The following is a 20144-nucleotide window of genomic DNA, read 5'->3' on the forward strand; positions in this document are numbered from 1 at the left end:
TATAAATGCAGTTTAGATTGGAAGTAAGACGAACTTAATAGATTATGCACAGAAGTATAGTTGTGAAACAATTGACTTTTGTTGGGTCATAACAATTGACTTATGTGGAGTTATATGTTGGGATCACTCAATCAACTGTGGAATGTAAGGGACTGTTTTGCTAAATGGTAAAATGATATGAATAAGATTTTATTTTTAAAATTTATTTGCATTTGTTTGTGCTAAGTATGATTAAATGAAAATTTGTGGAAAAAAGTTATTGATACAGAGCAACGTCTTTGTTTACACCTTTCAGTGCCCTTGGAAGGGGAGAGGTCCTAAAACCCAAACATAGATCGCATTTGCATATTTTGATGTTCGATACAACCTTCAGTAGGCAAGCGGGGTTCTGTTTGTCCCAAGAAACATTAACATTTTACATCCTTCCAGTAACCTTTGTAATCTTTGTTTTAATGGAGGTTAATGTGCAACCGTTGACCAGACACATCCTTGTGCATTGTAAGTGATAAGATAATTAAAAAAAATTTGAATGATTGAAAGCAGAATCCTTTAAGGGGATAGGCATCTCAGAGTAGAATCTTGTATAGGGACCAAATTTTTGAAAAACACGAATGATTTAAAGGGACAAGGTATTGCAATTTAAAGATTTTAAAGATCACAAGTCTTTGAAAATGAAATTGAAACGAAGCTCTCGGTATTTTTAATATGACGCTTAGAAGTCGCGATCTTTTAAAAGAGAGAGAAAGTTTAAGGAAATGAGACTAATTTCTAAAAACGAGAAATTACAAAGTTGACCCCCTTTCAAATGGGGCAAGGCCTCTCGAGGCATGCACTTGTTTAAGGGAGAATTGAGAGTTTGTAAGCGTAAATCGTTTGAGAGAGAGAGAGAGAGAGAGAGAGAGAGAGAGGAACCGTAACCTTCGGAAAGTTTTCTAGGACAAAACATATTTCGATTATGAGATGTCTCCCTGGAGAGTGGGTGGATAGGACGACGACATCGTGGTATTATGGGCAGGGCGGAGACGGGAGGCATCCCGTAAGTAAGGGCAGGTTCTGCTCACCATGCCCTATTGTCATTGGCCGGAGGAGAGAGCGAAAACAATATAAGAGGGAGTCAGTCTGATTTATTCGAGGGAGTTATATACATACATATCACGTGCATTTTTTTTTTTTTTTTTTTACCTAGGTATGAAAATGGATGTACTTTAATATTTGGGTTTTATCGCCATTCGTGTCAGTTGCCCAAGGAATATTTTCGAACTGCAGAAAGCCTTCTCTCTACTTTAGGAGGCAAAGGCATTGTTTTGCATGTCAAACTCGCCTTTTATTTAAAAAAAGATACACGAAAGACTTTGAAATCGAGAGAGAAAACGTCGTTCACGTCAATTTGTGGCATCTGGGATAGGATAGTCGATGTTTGGATGTTGTTCGAAGAAAAGAAGGAAAAATAAGTGTTTAAATAGTTTTCGAAGTCAGATGAATTTTATATAATATAATTTTGTAATGTAAGAGTCCCCCTTATATAGTGTCATGATAGGCGAGTCCAATCATTTTCCCGTATTTTGTGAAGGGTTTATTGCCTTTAAATTTTAAAGGCTTGAGTCGATTCTTTGTGAGGGGTGCGTTTAGCTGCAAAAATCATGGATTCGTATGATTATGTTGTCATAGAATGTATAGTACGCATGTTTGCACAATATATTATGTTTATCACTTTTTAGTTTTTGTGAATAGAATTTTGCAGTCGGGTGATATACAGTACGTATGTATATACAGTGGTTTTGTTCATCACTGTTTATCACTGTAGTAGTATTTGTAGATGGAATTTTGTTGCCAGGAAATGTACAGTACGTATGTATATACAGTATTTTTGTTTGCTACTGTATTAGTAATTTGTAAATCACTCTCGGCGTGGTTCGGAAGTCACGTAAAGCCGTTGGTCCCGTTGCTGAATAACCACTGGTTCCATGCAACGTAAAAACACCATACAAACAAACAAAATTTGTAAATCAATTGTTGTAGTAAAGACCAATGTCATTTTTCCTCACGAGACACCAGAATAGAAGGTCTAATGATGTTTTCAACTCGCACGAAACCTTCTTTGAAAAAAAAAAAAAAATAAATAAATAAACCGCCTTACCTTTCAATCCAAAGCCTACACTTGCCACCAAATATCATACCACGCGCGACCGAAGCCTTGTATTCTGAAAGGGCTTAGCGACAAGTGGCACTCCCAGTTCGTGAATTGCTTCTCGTAGATTCTATGGGGCATTAACCTTCCGGCCTCCCTCCTCACGGGGAAACTGAAGAAGGGTGGCGCTTCGCCTGGTTTGACATTGGGCATTGAAATGAGTTGGATGGATTTCGTTTTCGGGATTCGGTCTGGTCTCCCCGACGTGAAGAACTGCTGCGTAGTAGGTTGGTAACGTAACCCCACACACGGAATGGAATGGGATATAGAATTTATGCAGGTACCAATGGGACCTAGTTCCTCGTTGGACGAGTGGTTTTCGCGCTTGGCTAGCAATTCGGTGGTCCGAAGTTCGATTCTCGGCTCGGCCAGTGCGGAATCAGAGGAATTTATTTCTGGTGATAGAAATGCATTTCTCGATATAATGTGGTTCGGATTCCACAATAAGCTGTAGGTCCCGTTGCTAGGTGACTATAGCTGTTTCACTTAAGGTAGATTCTTGGGTGAGCCCTATGCCTGCGAGACATTTGTTTGGCAGCCGCTGATTGGCTGGGAGCTGCCTACCTCCCGGTACCAGCCAATCAGTGGCCGCCAAACAAACCTCTCGTAAGCATAGGGTTCATCCAAGAATCTACCTTAAGTGAACCAGCTATAGTTGGTTCCTAGCCACGTAAAAATATCTAATCCTTCGGGCCAGCCCTAGGAGAGCTGTTAATCAGCTCAGTGGTCTGGTTAAACTATGATATACTTAACTTCTGAAACGGAAATTGACAGTAAAATGCTCGAAAGGTGTAACAGGAGGAAAACCTCAAAGCAGTTGCACTGTGGAACAATTGTTAAGAGAGGGTCGATAGTAAAATGAAAGAAAGAATATGAACCGAGGTACAGAAAAGGGAACGAAAGGGGTTGCAGCTAGGGGGCCGAAGGGACGTTGCAAAGAACCTTACAAGTAATGGCCACAGTACACCGCGTGACGTGCATTGACGGGGTAACTTTATACATGTACAAATCATTAGAAAGAATGAAGCTATATCTGGATGGGTTTTAGAGTTGATCGAGTATTATTTCTTTGTGGTTAATTAACACAAACAAACTGTACGAAATGATTGTTACCAAATCTTAAATACTACACACACAATATACAGGTGTGTGTGTGTGTGTGTGTGTGTGTGTGTGTGTGTGTGTGTGTGTGTGTGTGTGTGTAGTATTAAAGTTTTGGTAACAATCCTTTCGTAAAGTTTGATTGTTTTTCGATTTAAAGCTTACTATTATGATAGTTTTTATTTCGGAGTGAGCTTAATACGAAGGTTATCTCGAGTGGATTGATGAATTACACTTTTGGTTATGAGGGAAAGATGTTTTCTTACATCCATTCTTTCGTATTGTGACGTTATACTTTCAGCTGTCACGATTAGATTAGATAAAGTGGATTATCGACTGCGGTACCCTGATAACGTTTGGACAATTTTTAACTGCGAGTGTTACCTTTGTAATATCTCTCTCTCTCTCTCTCTCTCTCTCTCTCTCTCTCTCTCTCTCTCTCTCTCTCTTTGCTTATCCATGTGTAATGCATTGCATATTCCTTTGGACTTTAATTTATCATCCTTTGTCTATATGAATATTTTAATGATAAAAATATAGATATTACCATTCGATAGTCGAAAGCATGACAGAGTTAATATTCAGTCGTTATTGAAGATATCGGTAGCCTCTTATTTGCAAAATGTATTCCAAGTTACAGGCGGTATTTGTCAGTAATGTGAATGCCTGGTGGATTTCAATCAGAGTAGATTTTGACTTTAACGTGATCTATACAATGGACACGAGTTCTTTATATCTCTCATACATTATGTACGTGTGTATATGTATGCATGAATGTGCTCGGTCACGATTGGCTGCGTGGAAGGAGAATTGCAAAAGGCTGGGTTTTAAGTCATATACAGGTGAGGAGTGAAAACCAGGACTGAATGAGAGTAATAGTAATAATATAATTTACTATATTATTTGAGCTCAAAACCATATAGTACATGGAATATACAAATTTAAAGTTAAGTATATCTTAGTTTATCCAGACCACTGAGCTGATTAACAGAGTTCTCCTAGGGCTGGCCCGAAGTTTTTGATTTTTATTTATTTTTAATTAATTTTTTTTTTACGTGGCTAGGAACCAATTGGTTTCTTAGCAACGGGACGTACAGCTTATTGTGGGATGCGAACCACATTATATCGAGGAATGAATTTCTAATCACTAGAAATGAATTCCTCTGGTTCCGCACTGGCAGCAGCGAGAAGCGAACTCAGGGTACCAGATTGATAGGCGAGTACGCAACCCACTCGTCCAGCGAGGACCTTATGGAATATACAGAGCAGAGACTATAACATAAGCACAATCTAGATATATGCGATAAAATTATGACTACCAGATCGGATGATTCTACTTGGTGTCATTTGAGTAGTTACTCCTCCCGTATCCTCAACCTCCTCAGCCTGTTAAATCACCCTCAACCTCCTCAGCCTGTTAAATCACCCTCAACCTCCTCAGCCTGCTAGTATCTGCCTCCATAACCCGTTGGCCCAGATCAGATGTACATATATACTCCAGGTGACCTTTGTTGTGGCCGCCCTTCCCTCCTAGACCCCACTGCCTGCCGATGTCATAGTGCCTCTTCCACATTCCCCCTCGCCCCCTCCTCCTCCTCCTTCCACGTCTACCTCACCCTTCCGGTGCCACTCCCATATGACTTTCGAAAGTTTGTACTTGCAACTGCGGGAGAACGAGTCGGATCGTATGTTCACCTCTCTCTCTCTCTCTCTCTCTCTCTCTGGATACAAGAATCAGAACGGATGGGTATTATTTCCAAAAGAGGGCTCGAGTGGTATTATGCTCTTGGTGGATGAAAATCTCTCTCTCTCTCTCTCTCTCTCTCTCTCTCTCTCTCTCTCTCTCTCTCTCTCTCTCTCTCTCTCTCTCATATCAGATACTTATCTATCCAACCATCCACTTTTATTGATGGTTTCTATCAGATGAAGAATGAATGCGCATACAGGTAGGCTGTTATCTGACCCAGATCCTAGTTGTTGGAAAAAATGTCAATAAGTAAAGGTTGCAGAATTCAATAAGGCCTAAATGTCTGAGAGTCCGGTTGGACTGATGTATTTCAAGGAACTCCAAATCTGTTTATAAGCCGCGGCAGTAGTAGTAGTAGTAGTAGTAATAGTAGTAGTGGGAGAAAGGGTCTGCTTGTGAATGAATGTCCTTAAGGTGGGGCCGTCCATTCAAAACAGTATAAATGAAAGACAAAAGTTGGTAGGTCATCCGCACTCGTTTCCCTTGAACCCTCTCGTGATATTTAAGTACTCTCTCTCTCTCTCTCTCTCTCTCTCTCTCTCTGCCAGTTCAAGAATGGGGAAGGTGAAATGATTGATTTGTGTGACGCTTTTTAATTTTTTTTTTTTTTTTTTGTGGGGAATGGGGGAAAATCATTGTCTCTCCATCAATCTTGAAATAGAAATGCAAGTACCTGCGTATATATTTTTCTGTTTCAGTTAGCGGAAGAAGAGAGAGAGAGAGAGAGAGGAGAGAGAGAGAGAGAGAGAGAGAGAGAGAGAGAGAGAGAGAGAGAGAATATTTAATGTGGGTTGTTATATTATGTCTGTGTCAGTTGGAGGTCATCTATCATTGCTTGAATAGTTTCATATTCAAGTGCTCAATGCACTATACTGTATTTACCCTTTTCTTAGCATATAACGTAGAAAAGTTAGTTTTTTCATTCATGAATTAATGGGGCTTTTTTTATTTATGAATAACTATTGTTTCAAAAACCCTTTCAACCACCACTGTCATCAGTAATGGGTAAACAATTTACCCAAATACTGATGATTGAGGCGGTTTTCAATTCAGAATAGGCATATATATATATATATATATATATATATATATATAATATATATATATATATAATGTATATGTATGTATGTGTGTGTGTGTGTGTGTGTGTGTAAAATTTTCTACCTTGTATGGTAAGAAGAGGGTAAATTAACAATTCATCTTGGTGTTCAAATGCAATCGCAATTTAAATTGTGCTTTGTAGTGTAAATGAACTTGAGTTAAATTTGAACTTGGCCCATGTAATGAATTTTTCTTTTTTTGGTGCAAGTCTTTGAATCTTACATTTTACTTCTTTCGTTACTAAGGGATAAAGGAGAGCGCTGCTTACAAAAAGTGTTTTTGTAGTTGTTGGGAAATAATAATGATAATAATAATAATAATAATAATAACCCAGCCGAATGGGAAGAATGTTTTATTAAATCACATAACATTAAAAATATATTTTCGTTGACATCTACAGCGAATTTTGATTAAACGAATTCTGCTCTGTTTATTCTCCCGTTCTCAGATTTCTTTTATCGTCTGTTTTTCTTTATTAGGGATCTTTGCTTCTCTTTGTGAAGTGCGATCTCTTATTATCTGCCGTGTCAAGTCTGTGTTACTGCAGTTTCTGCTGTATTTTAACAGTTTGAATCCGTACCAAGATTTCCTTGTCCACTTTCAAACTAGAACTATTATTTTTAAGAGTTTATTACAATATGGCAAGAGGAATAAAATGGGCTTGATTTTTGCTATATACTCCATGTAGCTCAAGAAACACTTTTGTCAGTTAAAAAAGTTAAGGAATTACCTCTTTAGGTCAGTTAAAAAGTTAAGGAATCACTTACTTAGGTCAGTTAAAAAGTTAAGGAATTACCTCTCTAGGTCAGTGAAAAGGTTAAGGAATTACCTCTTTAGGTCAGTTAAAAAGTTAAGGAATCACCTCCCTATGTCGGTTAAAAAGTTAAGGAATTACCTCTTTAGGTCAGTTAAAAAGTTAAGGAATCACCTCCCTAGGTCAGTTAAAAAGTTAAAGAATTACCTCTCTAGGTCATTTAAAAAGTTAAGGAATTACCTCTTTAGGTCAGTTAAAAAGTTAAGGAATCACCTCCCTAGGTCAGTTAAAAAGTTAAAGAATTGCCTCTCTAGGTCATTTAAAAAGTTAAGGAATTACCTCTTTAGGTCAGTTAAAAAGTTAAGGAATCACCTCCCTAGGTCGGTTACAAAGTTAAAGAATTACCTCTCTAGGTCATTTAAAAAGTTAAGGAATTACCACTCTAGGTCAGTGGAAAGGTTAAGGAATTACATCTTTAGGTCAGCTAAAAAGTTATGGAATCACTTCCTTAGGTCAGTTAAAAAGTTAAGGAATTACCTCTCTAGGTCAGTGAAAAGGTTAAGGATTTACCTCTTTAGGTCAGTTAAAAAGTTAAGGAATTACCTCTTTAGGTCAGTTAAAAAGTTAAGGAATCACCTCCCTAGGTCAGTTAAAAAGTTAAGGAATCACCTCCCTGGGTCAGTTAAAAACTTAAGGAATTACCTCTCTAAGTCAGTTAAAAAGTTAAGGAATTACCTCTGTAGGTCAGTTAAAAAGTTAAGGAATTACCTCTCCAGGTCAGTTAAAAAGTTAAGGAATTACCTCTCTAGGTCAGTAAAAAAGTTAAGGAATTACCTCTCCAGGTCAGTTAAAAAGTGAAGGAATTACCTCTCCAGGTCAGTTCAAAAGTTAAGGAATTAGCTCTCTAGGTCAGTTCAAAAGTTAAGGAATTACCTCTGTAGGTCAGTTCAAAAGTTAAGGAATTACCTCTGTAGGTCAGTTAAAAAGTTAAGGAATTACCTCTGTAGGTCAGTTCAAAAGTAAAGGAATTACCTCAGTAGATCAGTTGAAAAGTTAAGGAATTACCTCTGTAGGTCAGTTAAAAAGTTAAGGAATCACCTCTCTAGGTCAGTTAAAAAGTTAGGGAATCACCTCCCTAGGTCAGTTAAAAAGTTAAGGAATTAGCTCTCTAGGGTATGAAAATTTATGAAAATTATTCACTGCTGTAAACTGTGTGTGTGTGTGTGTGTGTGTGTGTGGTGCATCTACTATGTGTGAATGTGTTGTTTATCCGCGTTCAGAAAATCGAGAAATAAGAACGTCTACAGCGAACCATCTGTCTGTGTTCTGCTCCCTCGAACAATGAGGCGCCTGTTGTCCCTGTCATCTGGAGAGTCTGTAGCAAAGGCAGATGCCTCTTCTGTTTTCTGTTGAAGGAAGCTCGTTGAAAAGAACGCGCCGATCCTTCGAGGATTGAAAGCAAATCAGAGACGTTTTATTGTGAAGTCCGTAGTTGGGATGACTTTTGATGGGCGTCAGTAATCTCTGTATATTGGACTTCCCCGCTGTAGGCATTGCTTAAGGTTTTTTGCAGCCCCCTTTCTTTCTCTTTACTGTACCTCCTTTCGTGTTCTCTTTCTTCATCTTACTTTCCACCCTCTCGTAACACTTGATTCATAGTGCAACTGCGAAGTTATCCTCCTGTTACGCCTTTCAAACCTTTTAGTGTCAATGTCCATTTCAGCGCTGAATGACCTGATAGGTTCCAGTGCTTGGCCTTTGGCCTATATTCTATAATCAACTCAACCTTTCTGCAGCCCCTTTCTTTCACTTTACTGTACCACCTTTCATATTCTCTTTCTTCCATCTTACTCTCTTTCTCTCCTAACAATTGATTCGTAGTGCAACTGCTCCGAGGCTCTCCTCCTGTTACACCTTTCAAACCTTTTAAAGTCAAGATCCGTTTTTCAGCGCCGAATGACCTCTTTGGTCCCAGTGCTTGCCCTTGGCCCAAATACTATATTCAATACATTGGACTGGATTGACTCGGGGACGTGGTTTCAGTCTTGAGTCCAGCTTTGCTGTCCTATTCGATAATCTGTTTTAATATGAAAAGTTTATGCTTTGCAATGCCAAATTTCCTTTGGTCGACCAATCCTTCCCTTCCAGCTATTTTAGACTTGCCCACTACACGGGTACCCTTTTGATGTTTTTGAATTATTGTTCTAGTTGTTATGCTTGGTTCAGTTTCATGAACCTTTAAAGAAATAGTCAACACTGTATGTTTAATTATTAAAAGCGCTTTCATGTTGTTCATTGTTGGTAAATAAATGTTTGCAATAGTGAGTTAATTGTATGTATCCGAAGATGAACTCTATTCGTATGGAACGAGCAAAACAAAGGGGTCATTGACTTGGAAATTCAAGCTTCCACAGAATATGGTGCTCATTAGGAAGACGAAGATGTAAAGGGAAATTCAAAAAGAAGAGCTCAAACTTATTATAAAATAAAACATCAATTAATGGTAATTAAAATTTATTAAAATGCAAGGAGAATGGCGCATTAGGATTGCAATACGCTTGACACCGAACATTGAAATGTATTGAATTATAATTGAAATTTACCTCATCCTCCCCACTCGCTTTTTATTACCTTGGGTCGATTCACAGTCCAGGTCAGGTGTCAGTGCCCTTTTAGACGTTTAAGGTTGCCGAAATTCTGAATGACAAGATCATTCGAGCATAAAGGTGTATTTGCATTGTAATGACCTCTTTTGCCCTTTTGAGTTGATTTGGTTTGGTCCCAAAAGGTTGAATCTCATAGAGAAACAACCCCTGACATCAGTACTGGGCGTTAAAACACAAGTAAGTATAGTTCTAGCTAACCCATATATATATATATATAATATATGTATATATATATATATATATATATACTTGCTTGCAGTGTATTATATATATAATATATATAGATATATATATGATATATATATCTATATTACTTGCTTCAGTGTATTTATATATATATATATAATATATATATATATATATATATATATATTATATGTTTATCTTAAAACTGTACTTTTTATATAAATGTAAATGTGCTTTTACATTTATACGAAAAGCTCGACAAAATAAAAGGAGTGATACCCTCTCCTAAAGGGAAACACACCTGAGGTTGAATAACAGTTGCAACTGCTGGGGGGGGATATAAACACATATATGACAGCAGAAATATATAAATGTAAATGCAATTTTACTTTCATATAACAAGATCGACAAAATAAAAGGAGTGATAGTCTCTCCTAAAGGAAAACACGTCTGAGGTGAGTAACATAAACACTTACATGACGGCAGAAATAATAATAATAATAATAATAATAATAATAATAATAATAATAATAATAATAATAATAATGGTGATAATGATAGTGACCCTTTGAATCTTGCGTGGAAGAGCTGACAGATTTCATTATCCGTCCTTCGACAGCCTTGACCTTAGGAACTGCCTCAGTAAGAGAGCCGGAATGAATGACTTTTAACTCCTTTTCCATTCGGGAATTGAAACTCACGCCTCCTCCTCCTCCTCCTCCTCCTCCTCCTCCTCTCCTCCTCCTCCTCCTCCTCCTCCTCCTCCTCCGTCGTCTTCTCGGGTGGTTTTTCGCTAAGCAAAAAACGACGCCACTTTTACCTTCCTCATTTGTGAAAGCAAACGAGTTTCTGGGAGTCCTCGTTAATGTCAGCATAAAATTGCACTGTCTTGAAATGGTGCAGCGTTAACGGAGGCTGAGCGAAGGAACAGAGGTGAAGCAATCTGTAGTGATGACAGTACACCCTCTGAGAACTGGGGTGGTTTTTGAAGCTGTCTTGTGTGACTGGTCGAATTTGAACAGTAGGCCGCTAGTAACGTTCAGTTGTACCTGCACAGTTATGCCTGCGCAGTCGGCCTGTGCAGGCAAAATAACCCACTAACGTTCAGTTTTGCCTGCTTAGGCGGCCTGTGCAGGCAAAACTGAACCCACTAACGCTCAGTTTTGCTGCTCAGGTATAACTGTAAGTGGCGGATTGAATCTCCAGTTTTATTTGTTTTAATTTGATGAAATTTTAGAAACACCTGAAGGGCGAATCTTCAGTTTCATTTGTTACGATTTGATGAAATGCATAAGATTTAAAAAGAAAAAAAAGCCGAAAGGGGTTATAATTATGTCGTATTGTGTTAAACAGGTTTTAAAACTAACAAGAGTATTACTCTATGATTAATCCTCGGGTTATTAAATTTATTAAGTTTTTTAACCCTCTTGAGAAGAGCAGTAGGCAGTCTTGGGTCTTTGGTAGACTCTTACCCACCCATCAGGGGACGTTTTGCCGTAATTACAGTGTTAGTGAGGGTGAGGATGTTTTAGGATAAGCAGTGAATAAGGCGGAAGATAATAATGATTCTAACCTGTTTTTCAGAATGAGTGAATGATTCCTTTGAAAAGAAATTTAAAAGTGACTGCACGTCAGAAAAAAATGCTCTCTTCGGGAAACGTGCTTTTGGCGTCTAAATTAAACCCAAGAACGATGATTAGTGGTTGTTAATGATAGTTCTAGGAAATACCTACTCTCTCTCTCTCTCTCTCTCTCTCTCTCTCTCTCTCTCTCTCTCTCTCTCTCTCTCTCTCAGAAAACTTTACATGTATGAAGATTCATCAAAAGAGAGCCTCTCTTCTTCAACTGCCTTTAAATAGAAGAGTGCATTGAGAACTTACAGTGTGTAGAATGACTGATGGTTTAGCGTACTTTGCTGCTCATCTCCTCAGTTCATCTAGTAATGGAGGAATGCGCTTTCGTTTATCTGTTTGCTTTTGTTCTTTTGCCACCTGCATCTCGAGTCTCTCTCTCTCTCTCTCTCTCTCTCGGTCTCTCATCTCTCTCTCTCCCTCCTCTTCTCTCTCCTGGTGTGGATGATGCTTCCTTTCAAGAAGAGGTATTCCGGTGGTGCGTGAGTGCTGCTTCGGCAAGGTCGTAGGGGAAAGAGAGAGAGAGAGAGAGAGAGAGAGAGAGGTCGATGGCTCTGCTGAACAAACCAGATGACTTTCTGAGTGACAGCGAACTTTTGGGGAGAATTGATGATGAACTTGGTAGGTAGCTATACCCTCTTTGTTATGATCTCTTAAGTTCCACGTTTGCTGTATTTTCGGATCTTTCCTAGGTAGTAACCTCCAAGATTTTGCGGGGGGTCGTTAGCTACGACTAATATTTACGATATTTGCAGTCTTTTGGGTATGTTTTTACTGTCATCCCCAACGGGCATGCACTAAACAAACGCCCTGGGTTAAAACCCGTTGGGGATCACGATTTAGGAAAGATCGCCATTTTTCCCCCACAGAAGGAAAGTGAACAAATCTATAATCATCCTGTAGACAAGTCAGTTCAGTATTATTCTTAGCGAAAGCGCTTATCACCAAGGTACTAGTATTACTGGAGAGCTTAGTCATATCTCGATCCGTGTTCAGAACCCCTATATAATTCATTTGCCACAGCAGAGGCAAGTGGATTTGGCGAATATTTCTTTCTGTAGAAATATGAATGACATACCTTCTCATTATCATAAGCCACACAAAGTTGATTGATGCGTGAACTTTTTAACTGAGAAGGAAACCAGATCACTGGGAGAATCAAACAGTATCATCAGTAGCCTGTCTACCTCATTCAAGTGACGTCACTTTATAATCTCTCGAACATATGCACGCCGTGACGTGACGATCCCGGGGAATGCGTATCCTCTTGGACCCCTTAAATCATCATCTGGCAGCGGCCAATGGGAAGCGAAGATGGCCTGTTAGGTAAACACCGTCATGGGGAGTTGGCCAATCACGCGTCTTCGAGCCAGTGACGCCTATATAAAGTCATAAGAGGATCAGCCGTGACGTTGGATTTCGGTTTTAGTGCCGTTTGACCAATGGGAACGAAGCAGACCATTGACGTCATCATTGTAAAACCCATACCTGCCAATGATTTTTTAGCATAGGAATGACGTCACGGGAGTTATAAATATGTACAGGATATTGTATCGTTTTTTTAATTGTAGTGGCAGTTACTATGAGTTACTAAGGGCGATGTGTTGCAGCTTGTTTAGTAACAAGCCCGTTGGGGATGACCGTGAAACACTGTAAATATAATAAAGATTCATAATCTACAATATGCATGTCAGTTTGTTTTAAATTTTTAAGCATTTTCTAATGTTGCTTATTAACGAAATTTATGAGAAGTAGACTGTGAAATCTTATTTGACATTGTCAGTCTGTTAATATCTTTTGAACCAGACTTACTATTTCATTATGCATATTCTTTCATATCAAAAGTCACTTTAAAGTAGTATTCTCGAGAAAATATGAATTACATTTAAATAAATTGTAAAAGGTGTTTGTGAATCGTTAGTTAAATAGTTCTTATTACACTAGGCTCGTATTGGTTGTGCTGTTATAGTGGTTATAATAATTAATAACCTCAGTGTCGAAGGACTTCTGGAAAGGTACATTGAAATAAAACAATTAGCGATCGAGATTTCTGGTGTCTCTCTCTAGTTCAAAACTGCTTGCTGAATTATAGGCCAAGCACTGGGACACTGTAACAGGAGGAAAACCTTGCAGTTGCATTATGCATCTAGTGTTAGGAGAGGGTGGAAAGTAAGATGAAGCAAGAGAATATAAAAGGAGGTACAGCAAAAGGAACGAAAGTGGTTGCGGCTTGGGGCCAAAGGCACGCTGCAAAGAACAAGTAATGCCTACAGTGCACAGCATGAAGCCCACTGGCGGCACTACCTTCCTACGGGGGTGTAATGTGTGACCCGTTAGAAATGTTCAGTTGTCTTTCATAAGTATCTAATGATGTGACTGTGTAAGTCTAAGATGTTAAGGACGAAACTGCTTTGTTTTCTTTTTGTGCCGTTCTCGGTTTTGATTTTAAAATTTGTGTTATTGATAAGTATATGATTGTTGTACAATTGGTATGTATATGATTTATTGTACTATTGGTAGGTATTTGATTTGTTGTACTATTGGTAGGCATATGATTTGTTGTACTATTGGTAGACATATGATTTGTTGCAGAATGCTTTTGATTGCTTTGGTCTAATGATGTTCATGTTTTTCTTGACTTGCAGCTCGCCGCCTCCAATCCACTGCCTTATTAAATGGCGTCCAACCGCCACAACATTCACAAGCTGGGTCACAAAGCAGTGGAAGTCAACCCACTCCTAGCCAGGCTTCACAGCAAGTGAGCCATCAGCTTCCCCCATTGGCACCCACTGTGAGCTCTTCTGCAGCAGCCCTTCAGGCCAGACAACTTAGACTCCAGCGTCTCCAGGTGGAGCACGAGAGACTTAGGCTCAGGCAGCAAGAAGTTATTAAAACGGTAGGTGAAACTGGATGACAAGCGATGTAGCTCATGGCTTTAAAAGCTCATTTGATCAGTTTGCACATTTCGTATGATTTTTTTTTTCTTTTAATATTATAGAGATGAGAAGATGAAACAGTGAGGGACTGTTTGTTGTAAAATAGATACTCTAAGTTAGAGCTTATGACTAGCTAGCACAGCCCTTAAGAGGAGACAGAAAAAAAAAAAAAAAAAAAAAAACACTGAAAGTTAAAGCTGATAGGATGTGCAGATCATTGCTTATGATTAGCTAGCACAGACTCGAAGGGAAGACAAAAGAAAGAAGAGAGGAAGAAGAAGTAGAACCAGCTACAGAAATGGAGGGTTTGTTAAACATACGGAAAAGGGATGCTAGGGTATGTTATTGGCAAGATATAGTAATTTTGCTCAGAAGGGTGACTTTTATTGTCTACTTTAGGGTAATTACATATTTCATTTTAATATACCGTAGGAAAATGAGTCGGATAACATTTTTTGTCGATAGATGAGGAACTGAGACATTTAATATTGCTTCCTTTGTGTTATATAAATTGCTTTGTGACATACAGAAATATTATTGTCAAAATTAATAATTTGCTTTGTGACATACAGAAATATTATTGTCAAATTATCTATTTTATCATTTTCCCGAACTTACCCACTGTAAGGGATGGATAGTTACATGGAAACTTCATAATTTAGATTACTGCATTTTATAAACAAAAAAGTATGAAAAATGCCTAACCAAAGAATGCAACATAGGATTTCACAAATACAAGTTTACATTTCTACAAAATCCTTACAAGCTTGGACATTTTAATTGAAGCATTGATACCTCAAAATTTTGCATAATAATGCTAAATCATTGGAAGGATATTATTATGCAAAGAATTTTGTATTACTGAAGATTTTCTTGTAAAAGTTTCTTGATTTATTAGGGATGCAAACTTTTCATATTCCAGACACAGGTAACTACATATTCATTTTAAAAAAAAATTTTGAGGCTGGTATACTAGATACTTTTACTTGGAGCACTACACAGTATGTTGTACATGAAAAAAGTCAGTGTATACTTTGTACTTGGATAGTTTACCTTAGACTTTGGGATAATGTGTGAATATTTGTTCAGAAATGATCAAAACTTTTATTTGCTTGGGATGGAACCTTCAGTCACGGGCTTAATTTAAATATGACTTTCTTTTAATGAAGGGCAAGAGAACATCCTTATTATTTTCGATCCAGTGTGTCTTCTAGACAGTCAGTATAAATCTAAAACATCAAGAATGATATGATTTGGCTAAGGATGAGGGATGGGGATTGCCTTTAAAACCTACTTTTTTTTTTTAACTGCAGATCACTTTTCTTTTGGAGAAAGAGAGAGAAAGAGAAAGAGAAAGAGAGAGAGAGAGGTGTGGGTGTGGCATACAGGGTAGATGTTTACATGGCTTGTTGCCAGGATGGTTGGGATGAGGATGGAGAGGGAGGGTGTGTTGTGTCTTGGGCAGGGGATGGGGAGGGAGTGACGGGTGGATGAGTACCATCCATCCCCGCTGCTTGTTAACCCACTTCCACTGCTGTACAAGTCACCCATTTCCCTCGAGTCTTATTTTCACCCACTCCCTTCTCCTTGATCGTTATGGGCGCCTCCGTGAATTCATAATTATTGGCCAAGCCCCTTGGCTGAGGCTTGGAAGATTGGTGAAGGCATCTTGTCATTAGAACGGCCAGACTATGGATGGATGTCTTTGGTGCCATCTGCAGAAATTGGTCTCTCAAAATCGTGATGATGGTGGTAAACTGTTTGTGCACTTTTAAAAGTATCGGACAAAGGAGTCTGTGATGATTTGCACCAGGAACCAGTCTACCTTGCATTGTTCAGAATAAAAATTACAGACAGAAAACATGTACATAATTGTTAGGTAAAGGTTCTTTGGAATATATATATATATATATATATATATATATATATACATATATATATATATATATATATATATATATATATATATATATATATATATATGTGTGTGTGTGTGTGTGTGTGTGTGTATGTATGTATATGTATGTGTGTGTGTATATATATATATATATATATATATATATATATATATATATATATATTATTTGTGTGTGTATGTGGTTGTACTGCTTTAATCCCTATCTGTTCCAAAGTCCAAGTTTACATGCATTAGTTTAGCTTGTGTTTTTTTTACTTGTGCTTTCTTGTGTTCTCTTGTGTGATTAAATGGTTACTTGACTCAGCCATTTCCTCTATTTATTATTATATATATATATATATATATATATATATATATATGTGTGTGTGTGTGTGTGTGTTTGTATGTAAATACATGTATAGAATTACTGTATTGTGATGTCTCCAAGGTATTAATGATAGTGTAAATGAAATTTTATCCTTTATCACAGGAACAGTCATTGCGGATGAGTCTACGGGAGGAGGCTGGTCAACAGCAGTTGCAGCAGACAGCACAAAACACACAGCAGCAGTCGACTCCTACTTCACAGCAACAGCCACAGCAGGCACAAGGTAGTGACCTGGTGTTGAACAATGCTGCACTGACTTTAACTTCGGCTCCTCAGCCTGTGGCCCCTGTTACCACGTCTGTGACGACTGCTGCCGACCCCTTCATCGCCACCACTGACTTCCATTCCCGACAGGAGTCGGCAGATAGTGGACTAGGCCTAGGGACCAACTACTCCCTCCCTCACACCCCAGAAGATTTTCTAGCATCTATGGAGGATGTTGAGATCACACCATCAGATGGTTGGTTTGGCAGTGTTTGATGTTCATCCCTCATCCTCCTCCTCCTCCTCCTCCTCCTCCTCATTCCCATGATCCTCCATGATGTAGAAGTGCCGTCTCTAATGCCTCAAGCAAACTCCCATTCCTTTTTTAGCAATTTCCTGTAAATGTTCTCCTGGGCATTTGTTGTTTTGTGGTTAACGTGTACATAACTACATAGTTTGTCGTGAAGTGTGCTTCGTTTTACTGCTTATAATTTAAACAAATGTGGTCTTGGATTTTTTAAATGGTGGAAGGTCTTGTAATTGTGTAACACATAGTGTTGTTACAGTATTAGTAGTCTTTCATAGTATTGCAATCAGATTTGGTTGAAGCTTGTTTGCTGGTGGGTTGTATCTTTGCAATTAGATCTTATAGTTGCTGTTCTTGTGCATGTTGGATGTCTTTCCTTGCAAAATAAAGAAGAAGCTCTTTGGATGTAACTGCAGCAGCTGTTGTTGGAGTCAAATCTTTGGAATCACTGTCATCATGGACTTCAGAGTTACTGAAGGATCTGTGTCGTGTGAGTCTGGTCAAAATTAGATTTAGTACAAAACTAATACAATTTATTTTTATAATTGTTGTTTTAATTTGAATATAAATTTATTGAGAATTTTACTGCCTAAGGTTTGATTACTGATGCTTTGTAGTGCTAATAGCAGTAGTGCACTGGAGGTTTGAATGACACAGTAATTTGAACACGTAGTTTGTAAGGTTACAACTTGCACTATGGAATATATTAAGCTTTACCCATTTTTATGTACACTAGTGTATTATATTGATTATTTAGGAAATACACTGTATATATTAGATTACATACAAAATACACTGTAGTATATACTATATGCTCATAATCACCCTTACTCTAAATGTTACTCATGAGGGTTGACCATCATGAGTAACAGATCGTAATATAAGCATATTGTACTGTATATAATATTTGAAATAGTGTCACTTCTTATTAATTTGCCAGGAAATTTACAATTTTTATAATATGTAACCTTAATGTTACAAAACACTTCAGGTATTTTCATGTATTTGTTTCCATCACTTTTACTTAGGTCTGTTAATGAAAAACTTAGAATAATTGGTTAACATGCTTTGAATGTTTATAGTTGCTTTCAAAGATTAACAGGTAGGGCAAATTATACAGTTAACTCCTGATATTCTTAAGATGTGGGTAGTATCAGGGAGACTTGAAACCATGATTTCTATCTGAGATAAAACCAATTTTGCCAAAGAGCTCATATGTTCTCAGGCACTTTTATAATAGCATTGATGTTTAGATTCCTCGTTGTTGTTAGTACATAATTAACACAATCTCCCTCCACTCTTGTACAATATATGGTAATTCCCTTTCCATCACTTTCCTGAGAGTTCCATAATGATGTCATATTTTTCCTTTTATGGGCTGTTCAGTTTTTGAGATTGTCACACCATTGCTATTTTTCTATTATTGCCTATGACAATGGACAGATTAAAACACCAGTAAACCAGGTTATTGATTAATTTCATACATATCCTAACTTTAGTTTTTAAGATACGTAAATAATAAATAATCACTTGTAATCAGTTGATCATATGAAAGCCAGGGGTTGACTGAGTATGTGTCTGCATCAAGTTTTGAGACTAACATTTCAGTAAGAATATTACAGATAAATGCATAATATCTCCCTCTCTCAAATCTTCTACTATAGAAACTTTGGCAGAATAAATTTTTATTTTCTTTTCTCTAAATGAAAGTTCTGTATGCTTTATAGAATGTAAACATCCTTATGCTCCGGCTCTTATTTTACGGAATATAACTTAAGGTAATCTAGGGGAATGTAGAAGTTATTTTAGCTCTTAATTACTGTGCTCAGATGTAATTAGTAGCAGGTAGTGAAGTCCTAAATTTGTTTACTCATGTAATTGATTCATTGATGTTTGCTTGTTTGGTATTCTAGAAAATACATTTGTTCTGTTTTTATTTTTCAGCAGAGATGAAGACTTCCCCAGCTAACAATATACTAGAGGCACCAGAGCTTGAATCCATGGACTCTGAAGACCTTGTTCCAACAATACAGGTATTAAATATTCTTTGTTACCAGAATGTTCAGTTTATTTTTTCTCTATATAGACCACATTTGAAATAATACCACTTGTGGATTAGTTTTATAAAAACATGGTAGCAGATGTAGATTGGTTTATTTAGGTTTAAAAAATAGTTTGTTCATGCCACTTACCTGACAGATATATATATAGCTGTATTTTCTGACGTCCGACAGAAATTTCAAAACTCGCGGCACACGCAGTGGGCGGCCAGGTGGTAGTACCCATTCCCGCCGCTGGGAGGCGGATATCAGGAACCATTCCCATTTTCTATTCATATTTTTTTCTGTCGCCGGTCGGTAAACATCTGTTTACAGACCTCTGCTCAGGATTTTTTGGAAATTGACTCGCTTTTAAGTATCTGATTGATTTTTTTGGTATTGAATTGGATTGTTGAATTGGCATGCGCGATAGTGGACCGTTTTTTTATTTTGGATTGACTTTTCTATATAAGATATGTCTGGATCAAGTGTTGTGAGTTTCAGAGTGTGTGTGAGGGCTGATTGTAAGGTGAGGCTACCGAAAGCATCGGTAGACCCCCACACAGTATGTATGAGTTGTAGGGGGCTTAACGCCCCTCGTCTTCTCACAGGATCAGTCCTGCTTCCTCTGTTCATTCTTCCCCAACGAAGAACATTCTTTTGTCCCTTCAGGACCAGCTATCCTCGCTTATGGCTCAGAGGACTCGCCCAGCAGCAGTCGAGCCTAAGCGGAGGAAGGACCTTAGACTGCCTGTCAAGAGGACTAAGCAGTCTCCTTCTCCTTCACCTACTTCGTCTCGTTCGCCGATCGCTTCTCCTTCGGCGATTCGCCGATCTCGTTCGTCCTCTAGAAGGACGTTACGTCAGGACGCTTTTGAGGAGGACGCTCTGTACGAGGACGTTCGGCAGGACGCTCGTCAGGACGCTTGTCAAGACGCTCGTCAGGACGCTCGTCAGGACGTTGGCAGGCGCTAGGCAGGACGTTCGTCAGGACGCTTG

The 20144-nt window shown here is 38.2% G+C and overlaps 1 protein-coding gene across 2 annotated transcripts in view; it reads left to right on the forward strand.

Moving 5' to 3' along the window:
* The window catches only part of LOC135209685 (transcriptional coactivator YAP1-like), a 233731-nt gene that overhangs the window by 204756 nt on the left and 8831 nt on the right, over nt 1–20144 (forward strand). The window contains exons 3-5 of one of the 2 annotated variants that reach the window (XM_064242431.1): nt 14020–14270; nt 16698–17055; nt 19051–19139. In XM_064242431.1, the coding sequence (XP_064098501.1) occupies nt 14020–14270; nt 16698–17055; nt 19051–19139 (698 nt within the window). The remainder of the gene's footprint in view (nt 1–14019; nt 14271–16697; nt 17056–19050; nt 19140–20144) is intronic. The other variant, XM_064242432.1, reaches the window with a different exon arrangement.

The sequence above is a fragment of the Macrobrachium nipponense genome, chromosome 38 (genome assembly GCF_015104395.2).
Source record: "Macrobrachium nipponense isolate FS-2020 chromosome 38, ASM1510439v2, whole genome shotgun sequence".
Classification (NCBI taxonomy): Eukaryota; Metazoa; Arthropoda; class Malacostraca; order Decapoda; family Palaemonidae; genus Macrobrachium; species Macrobrachium nipponense.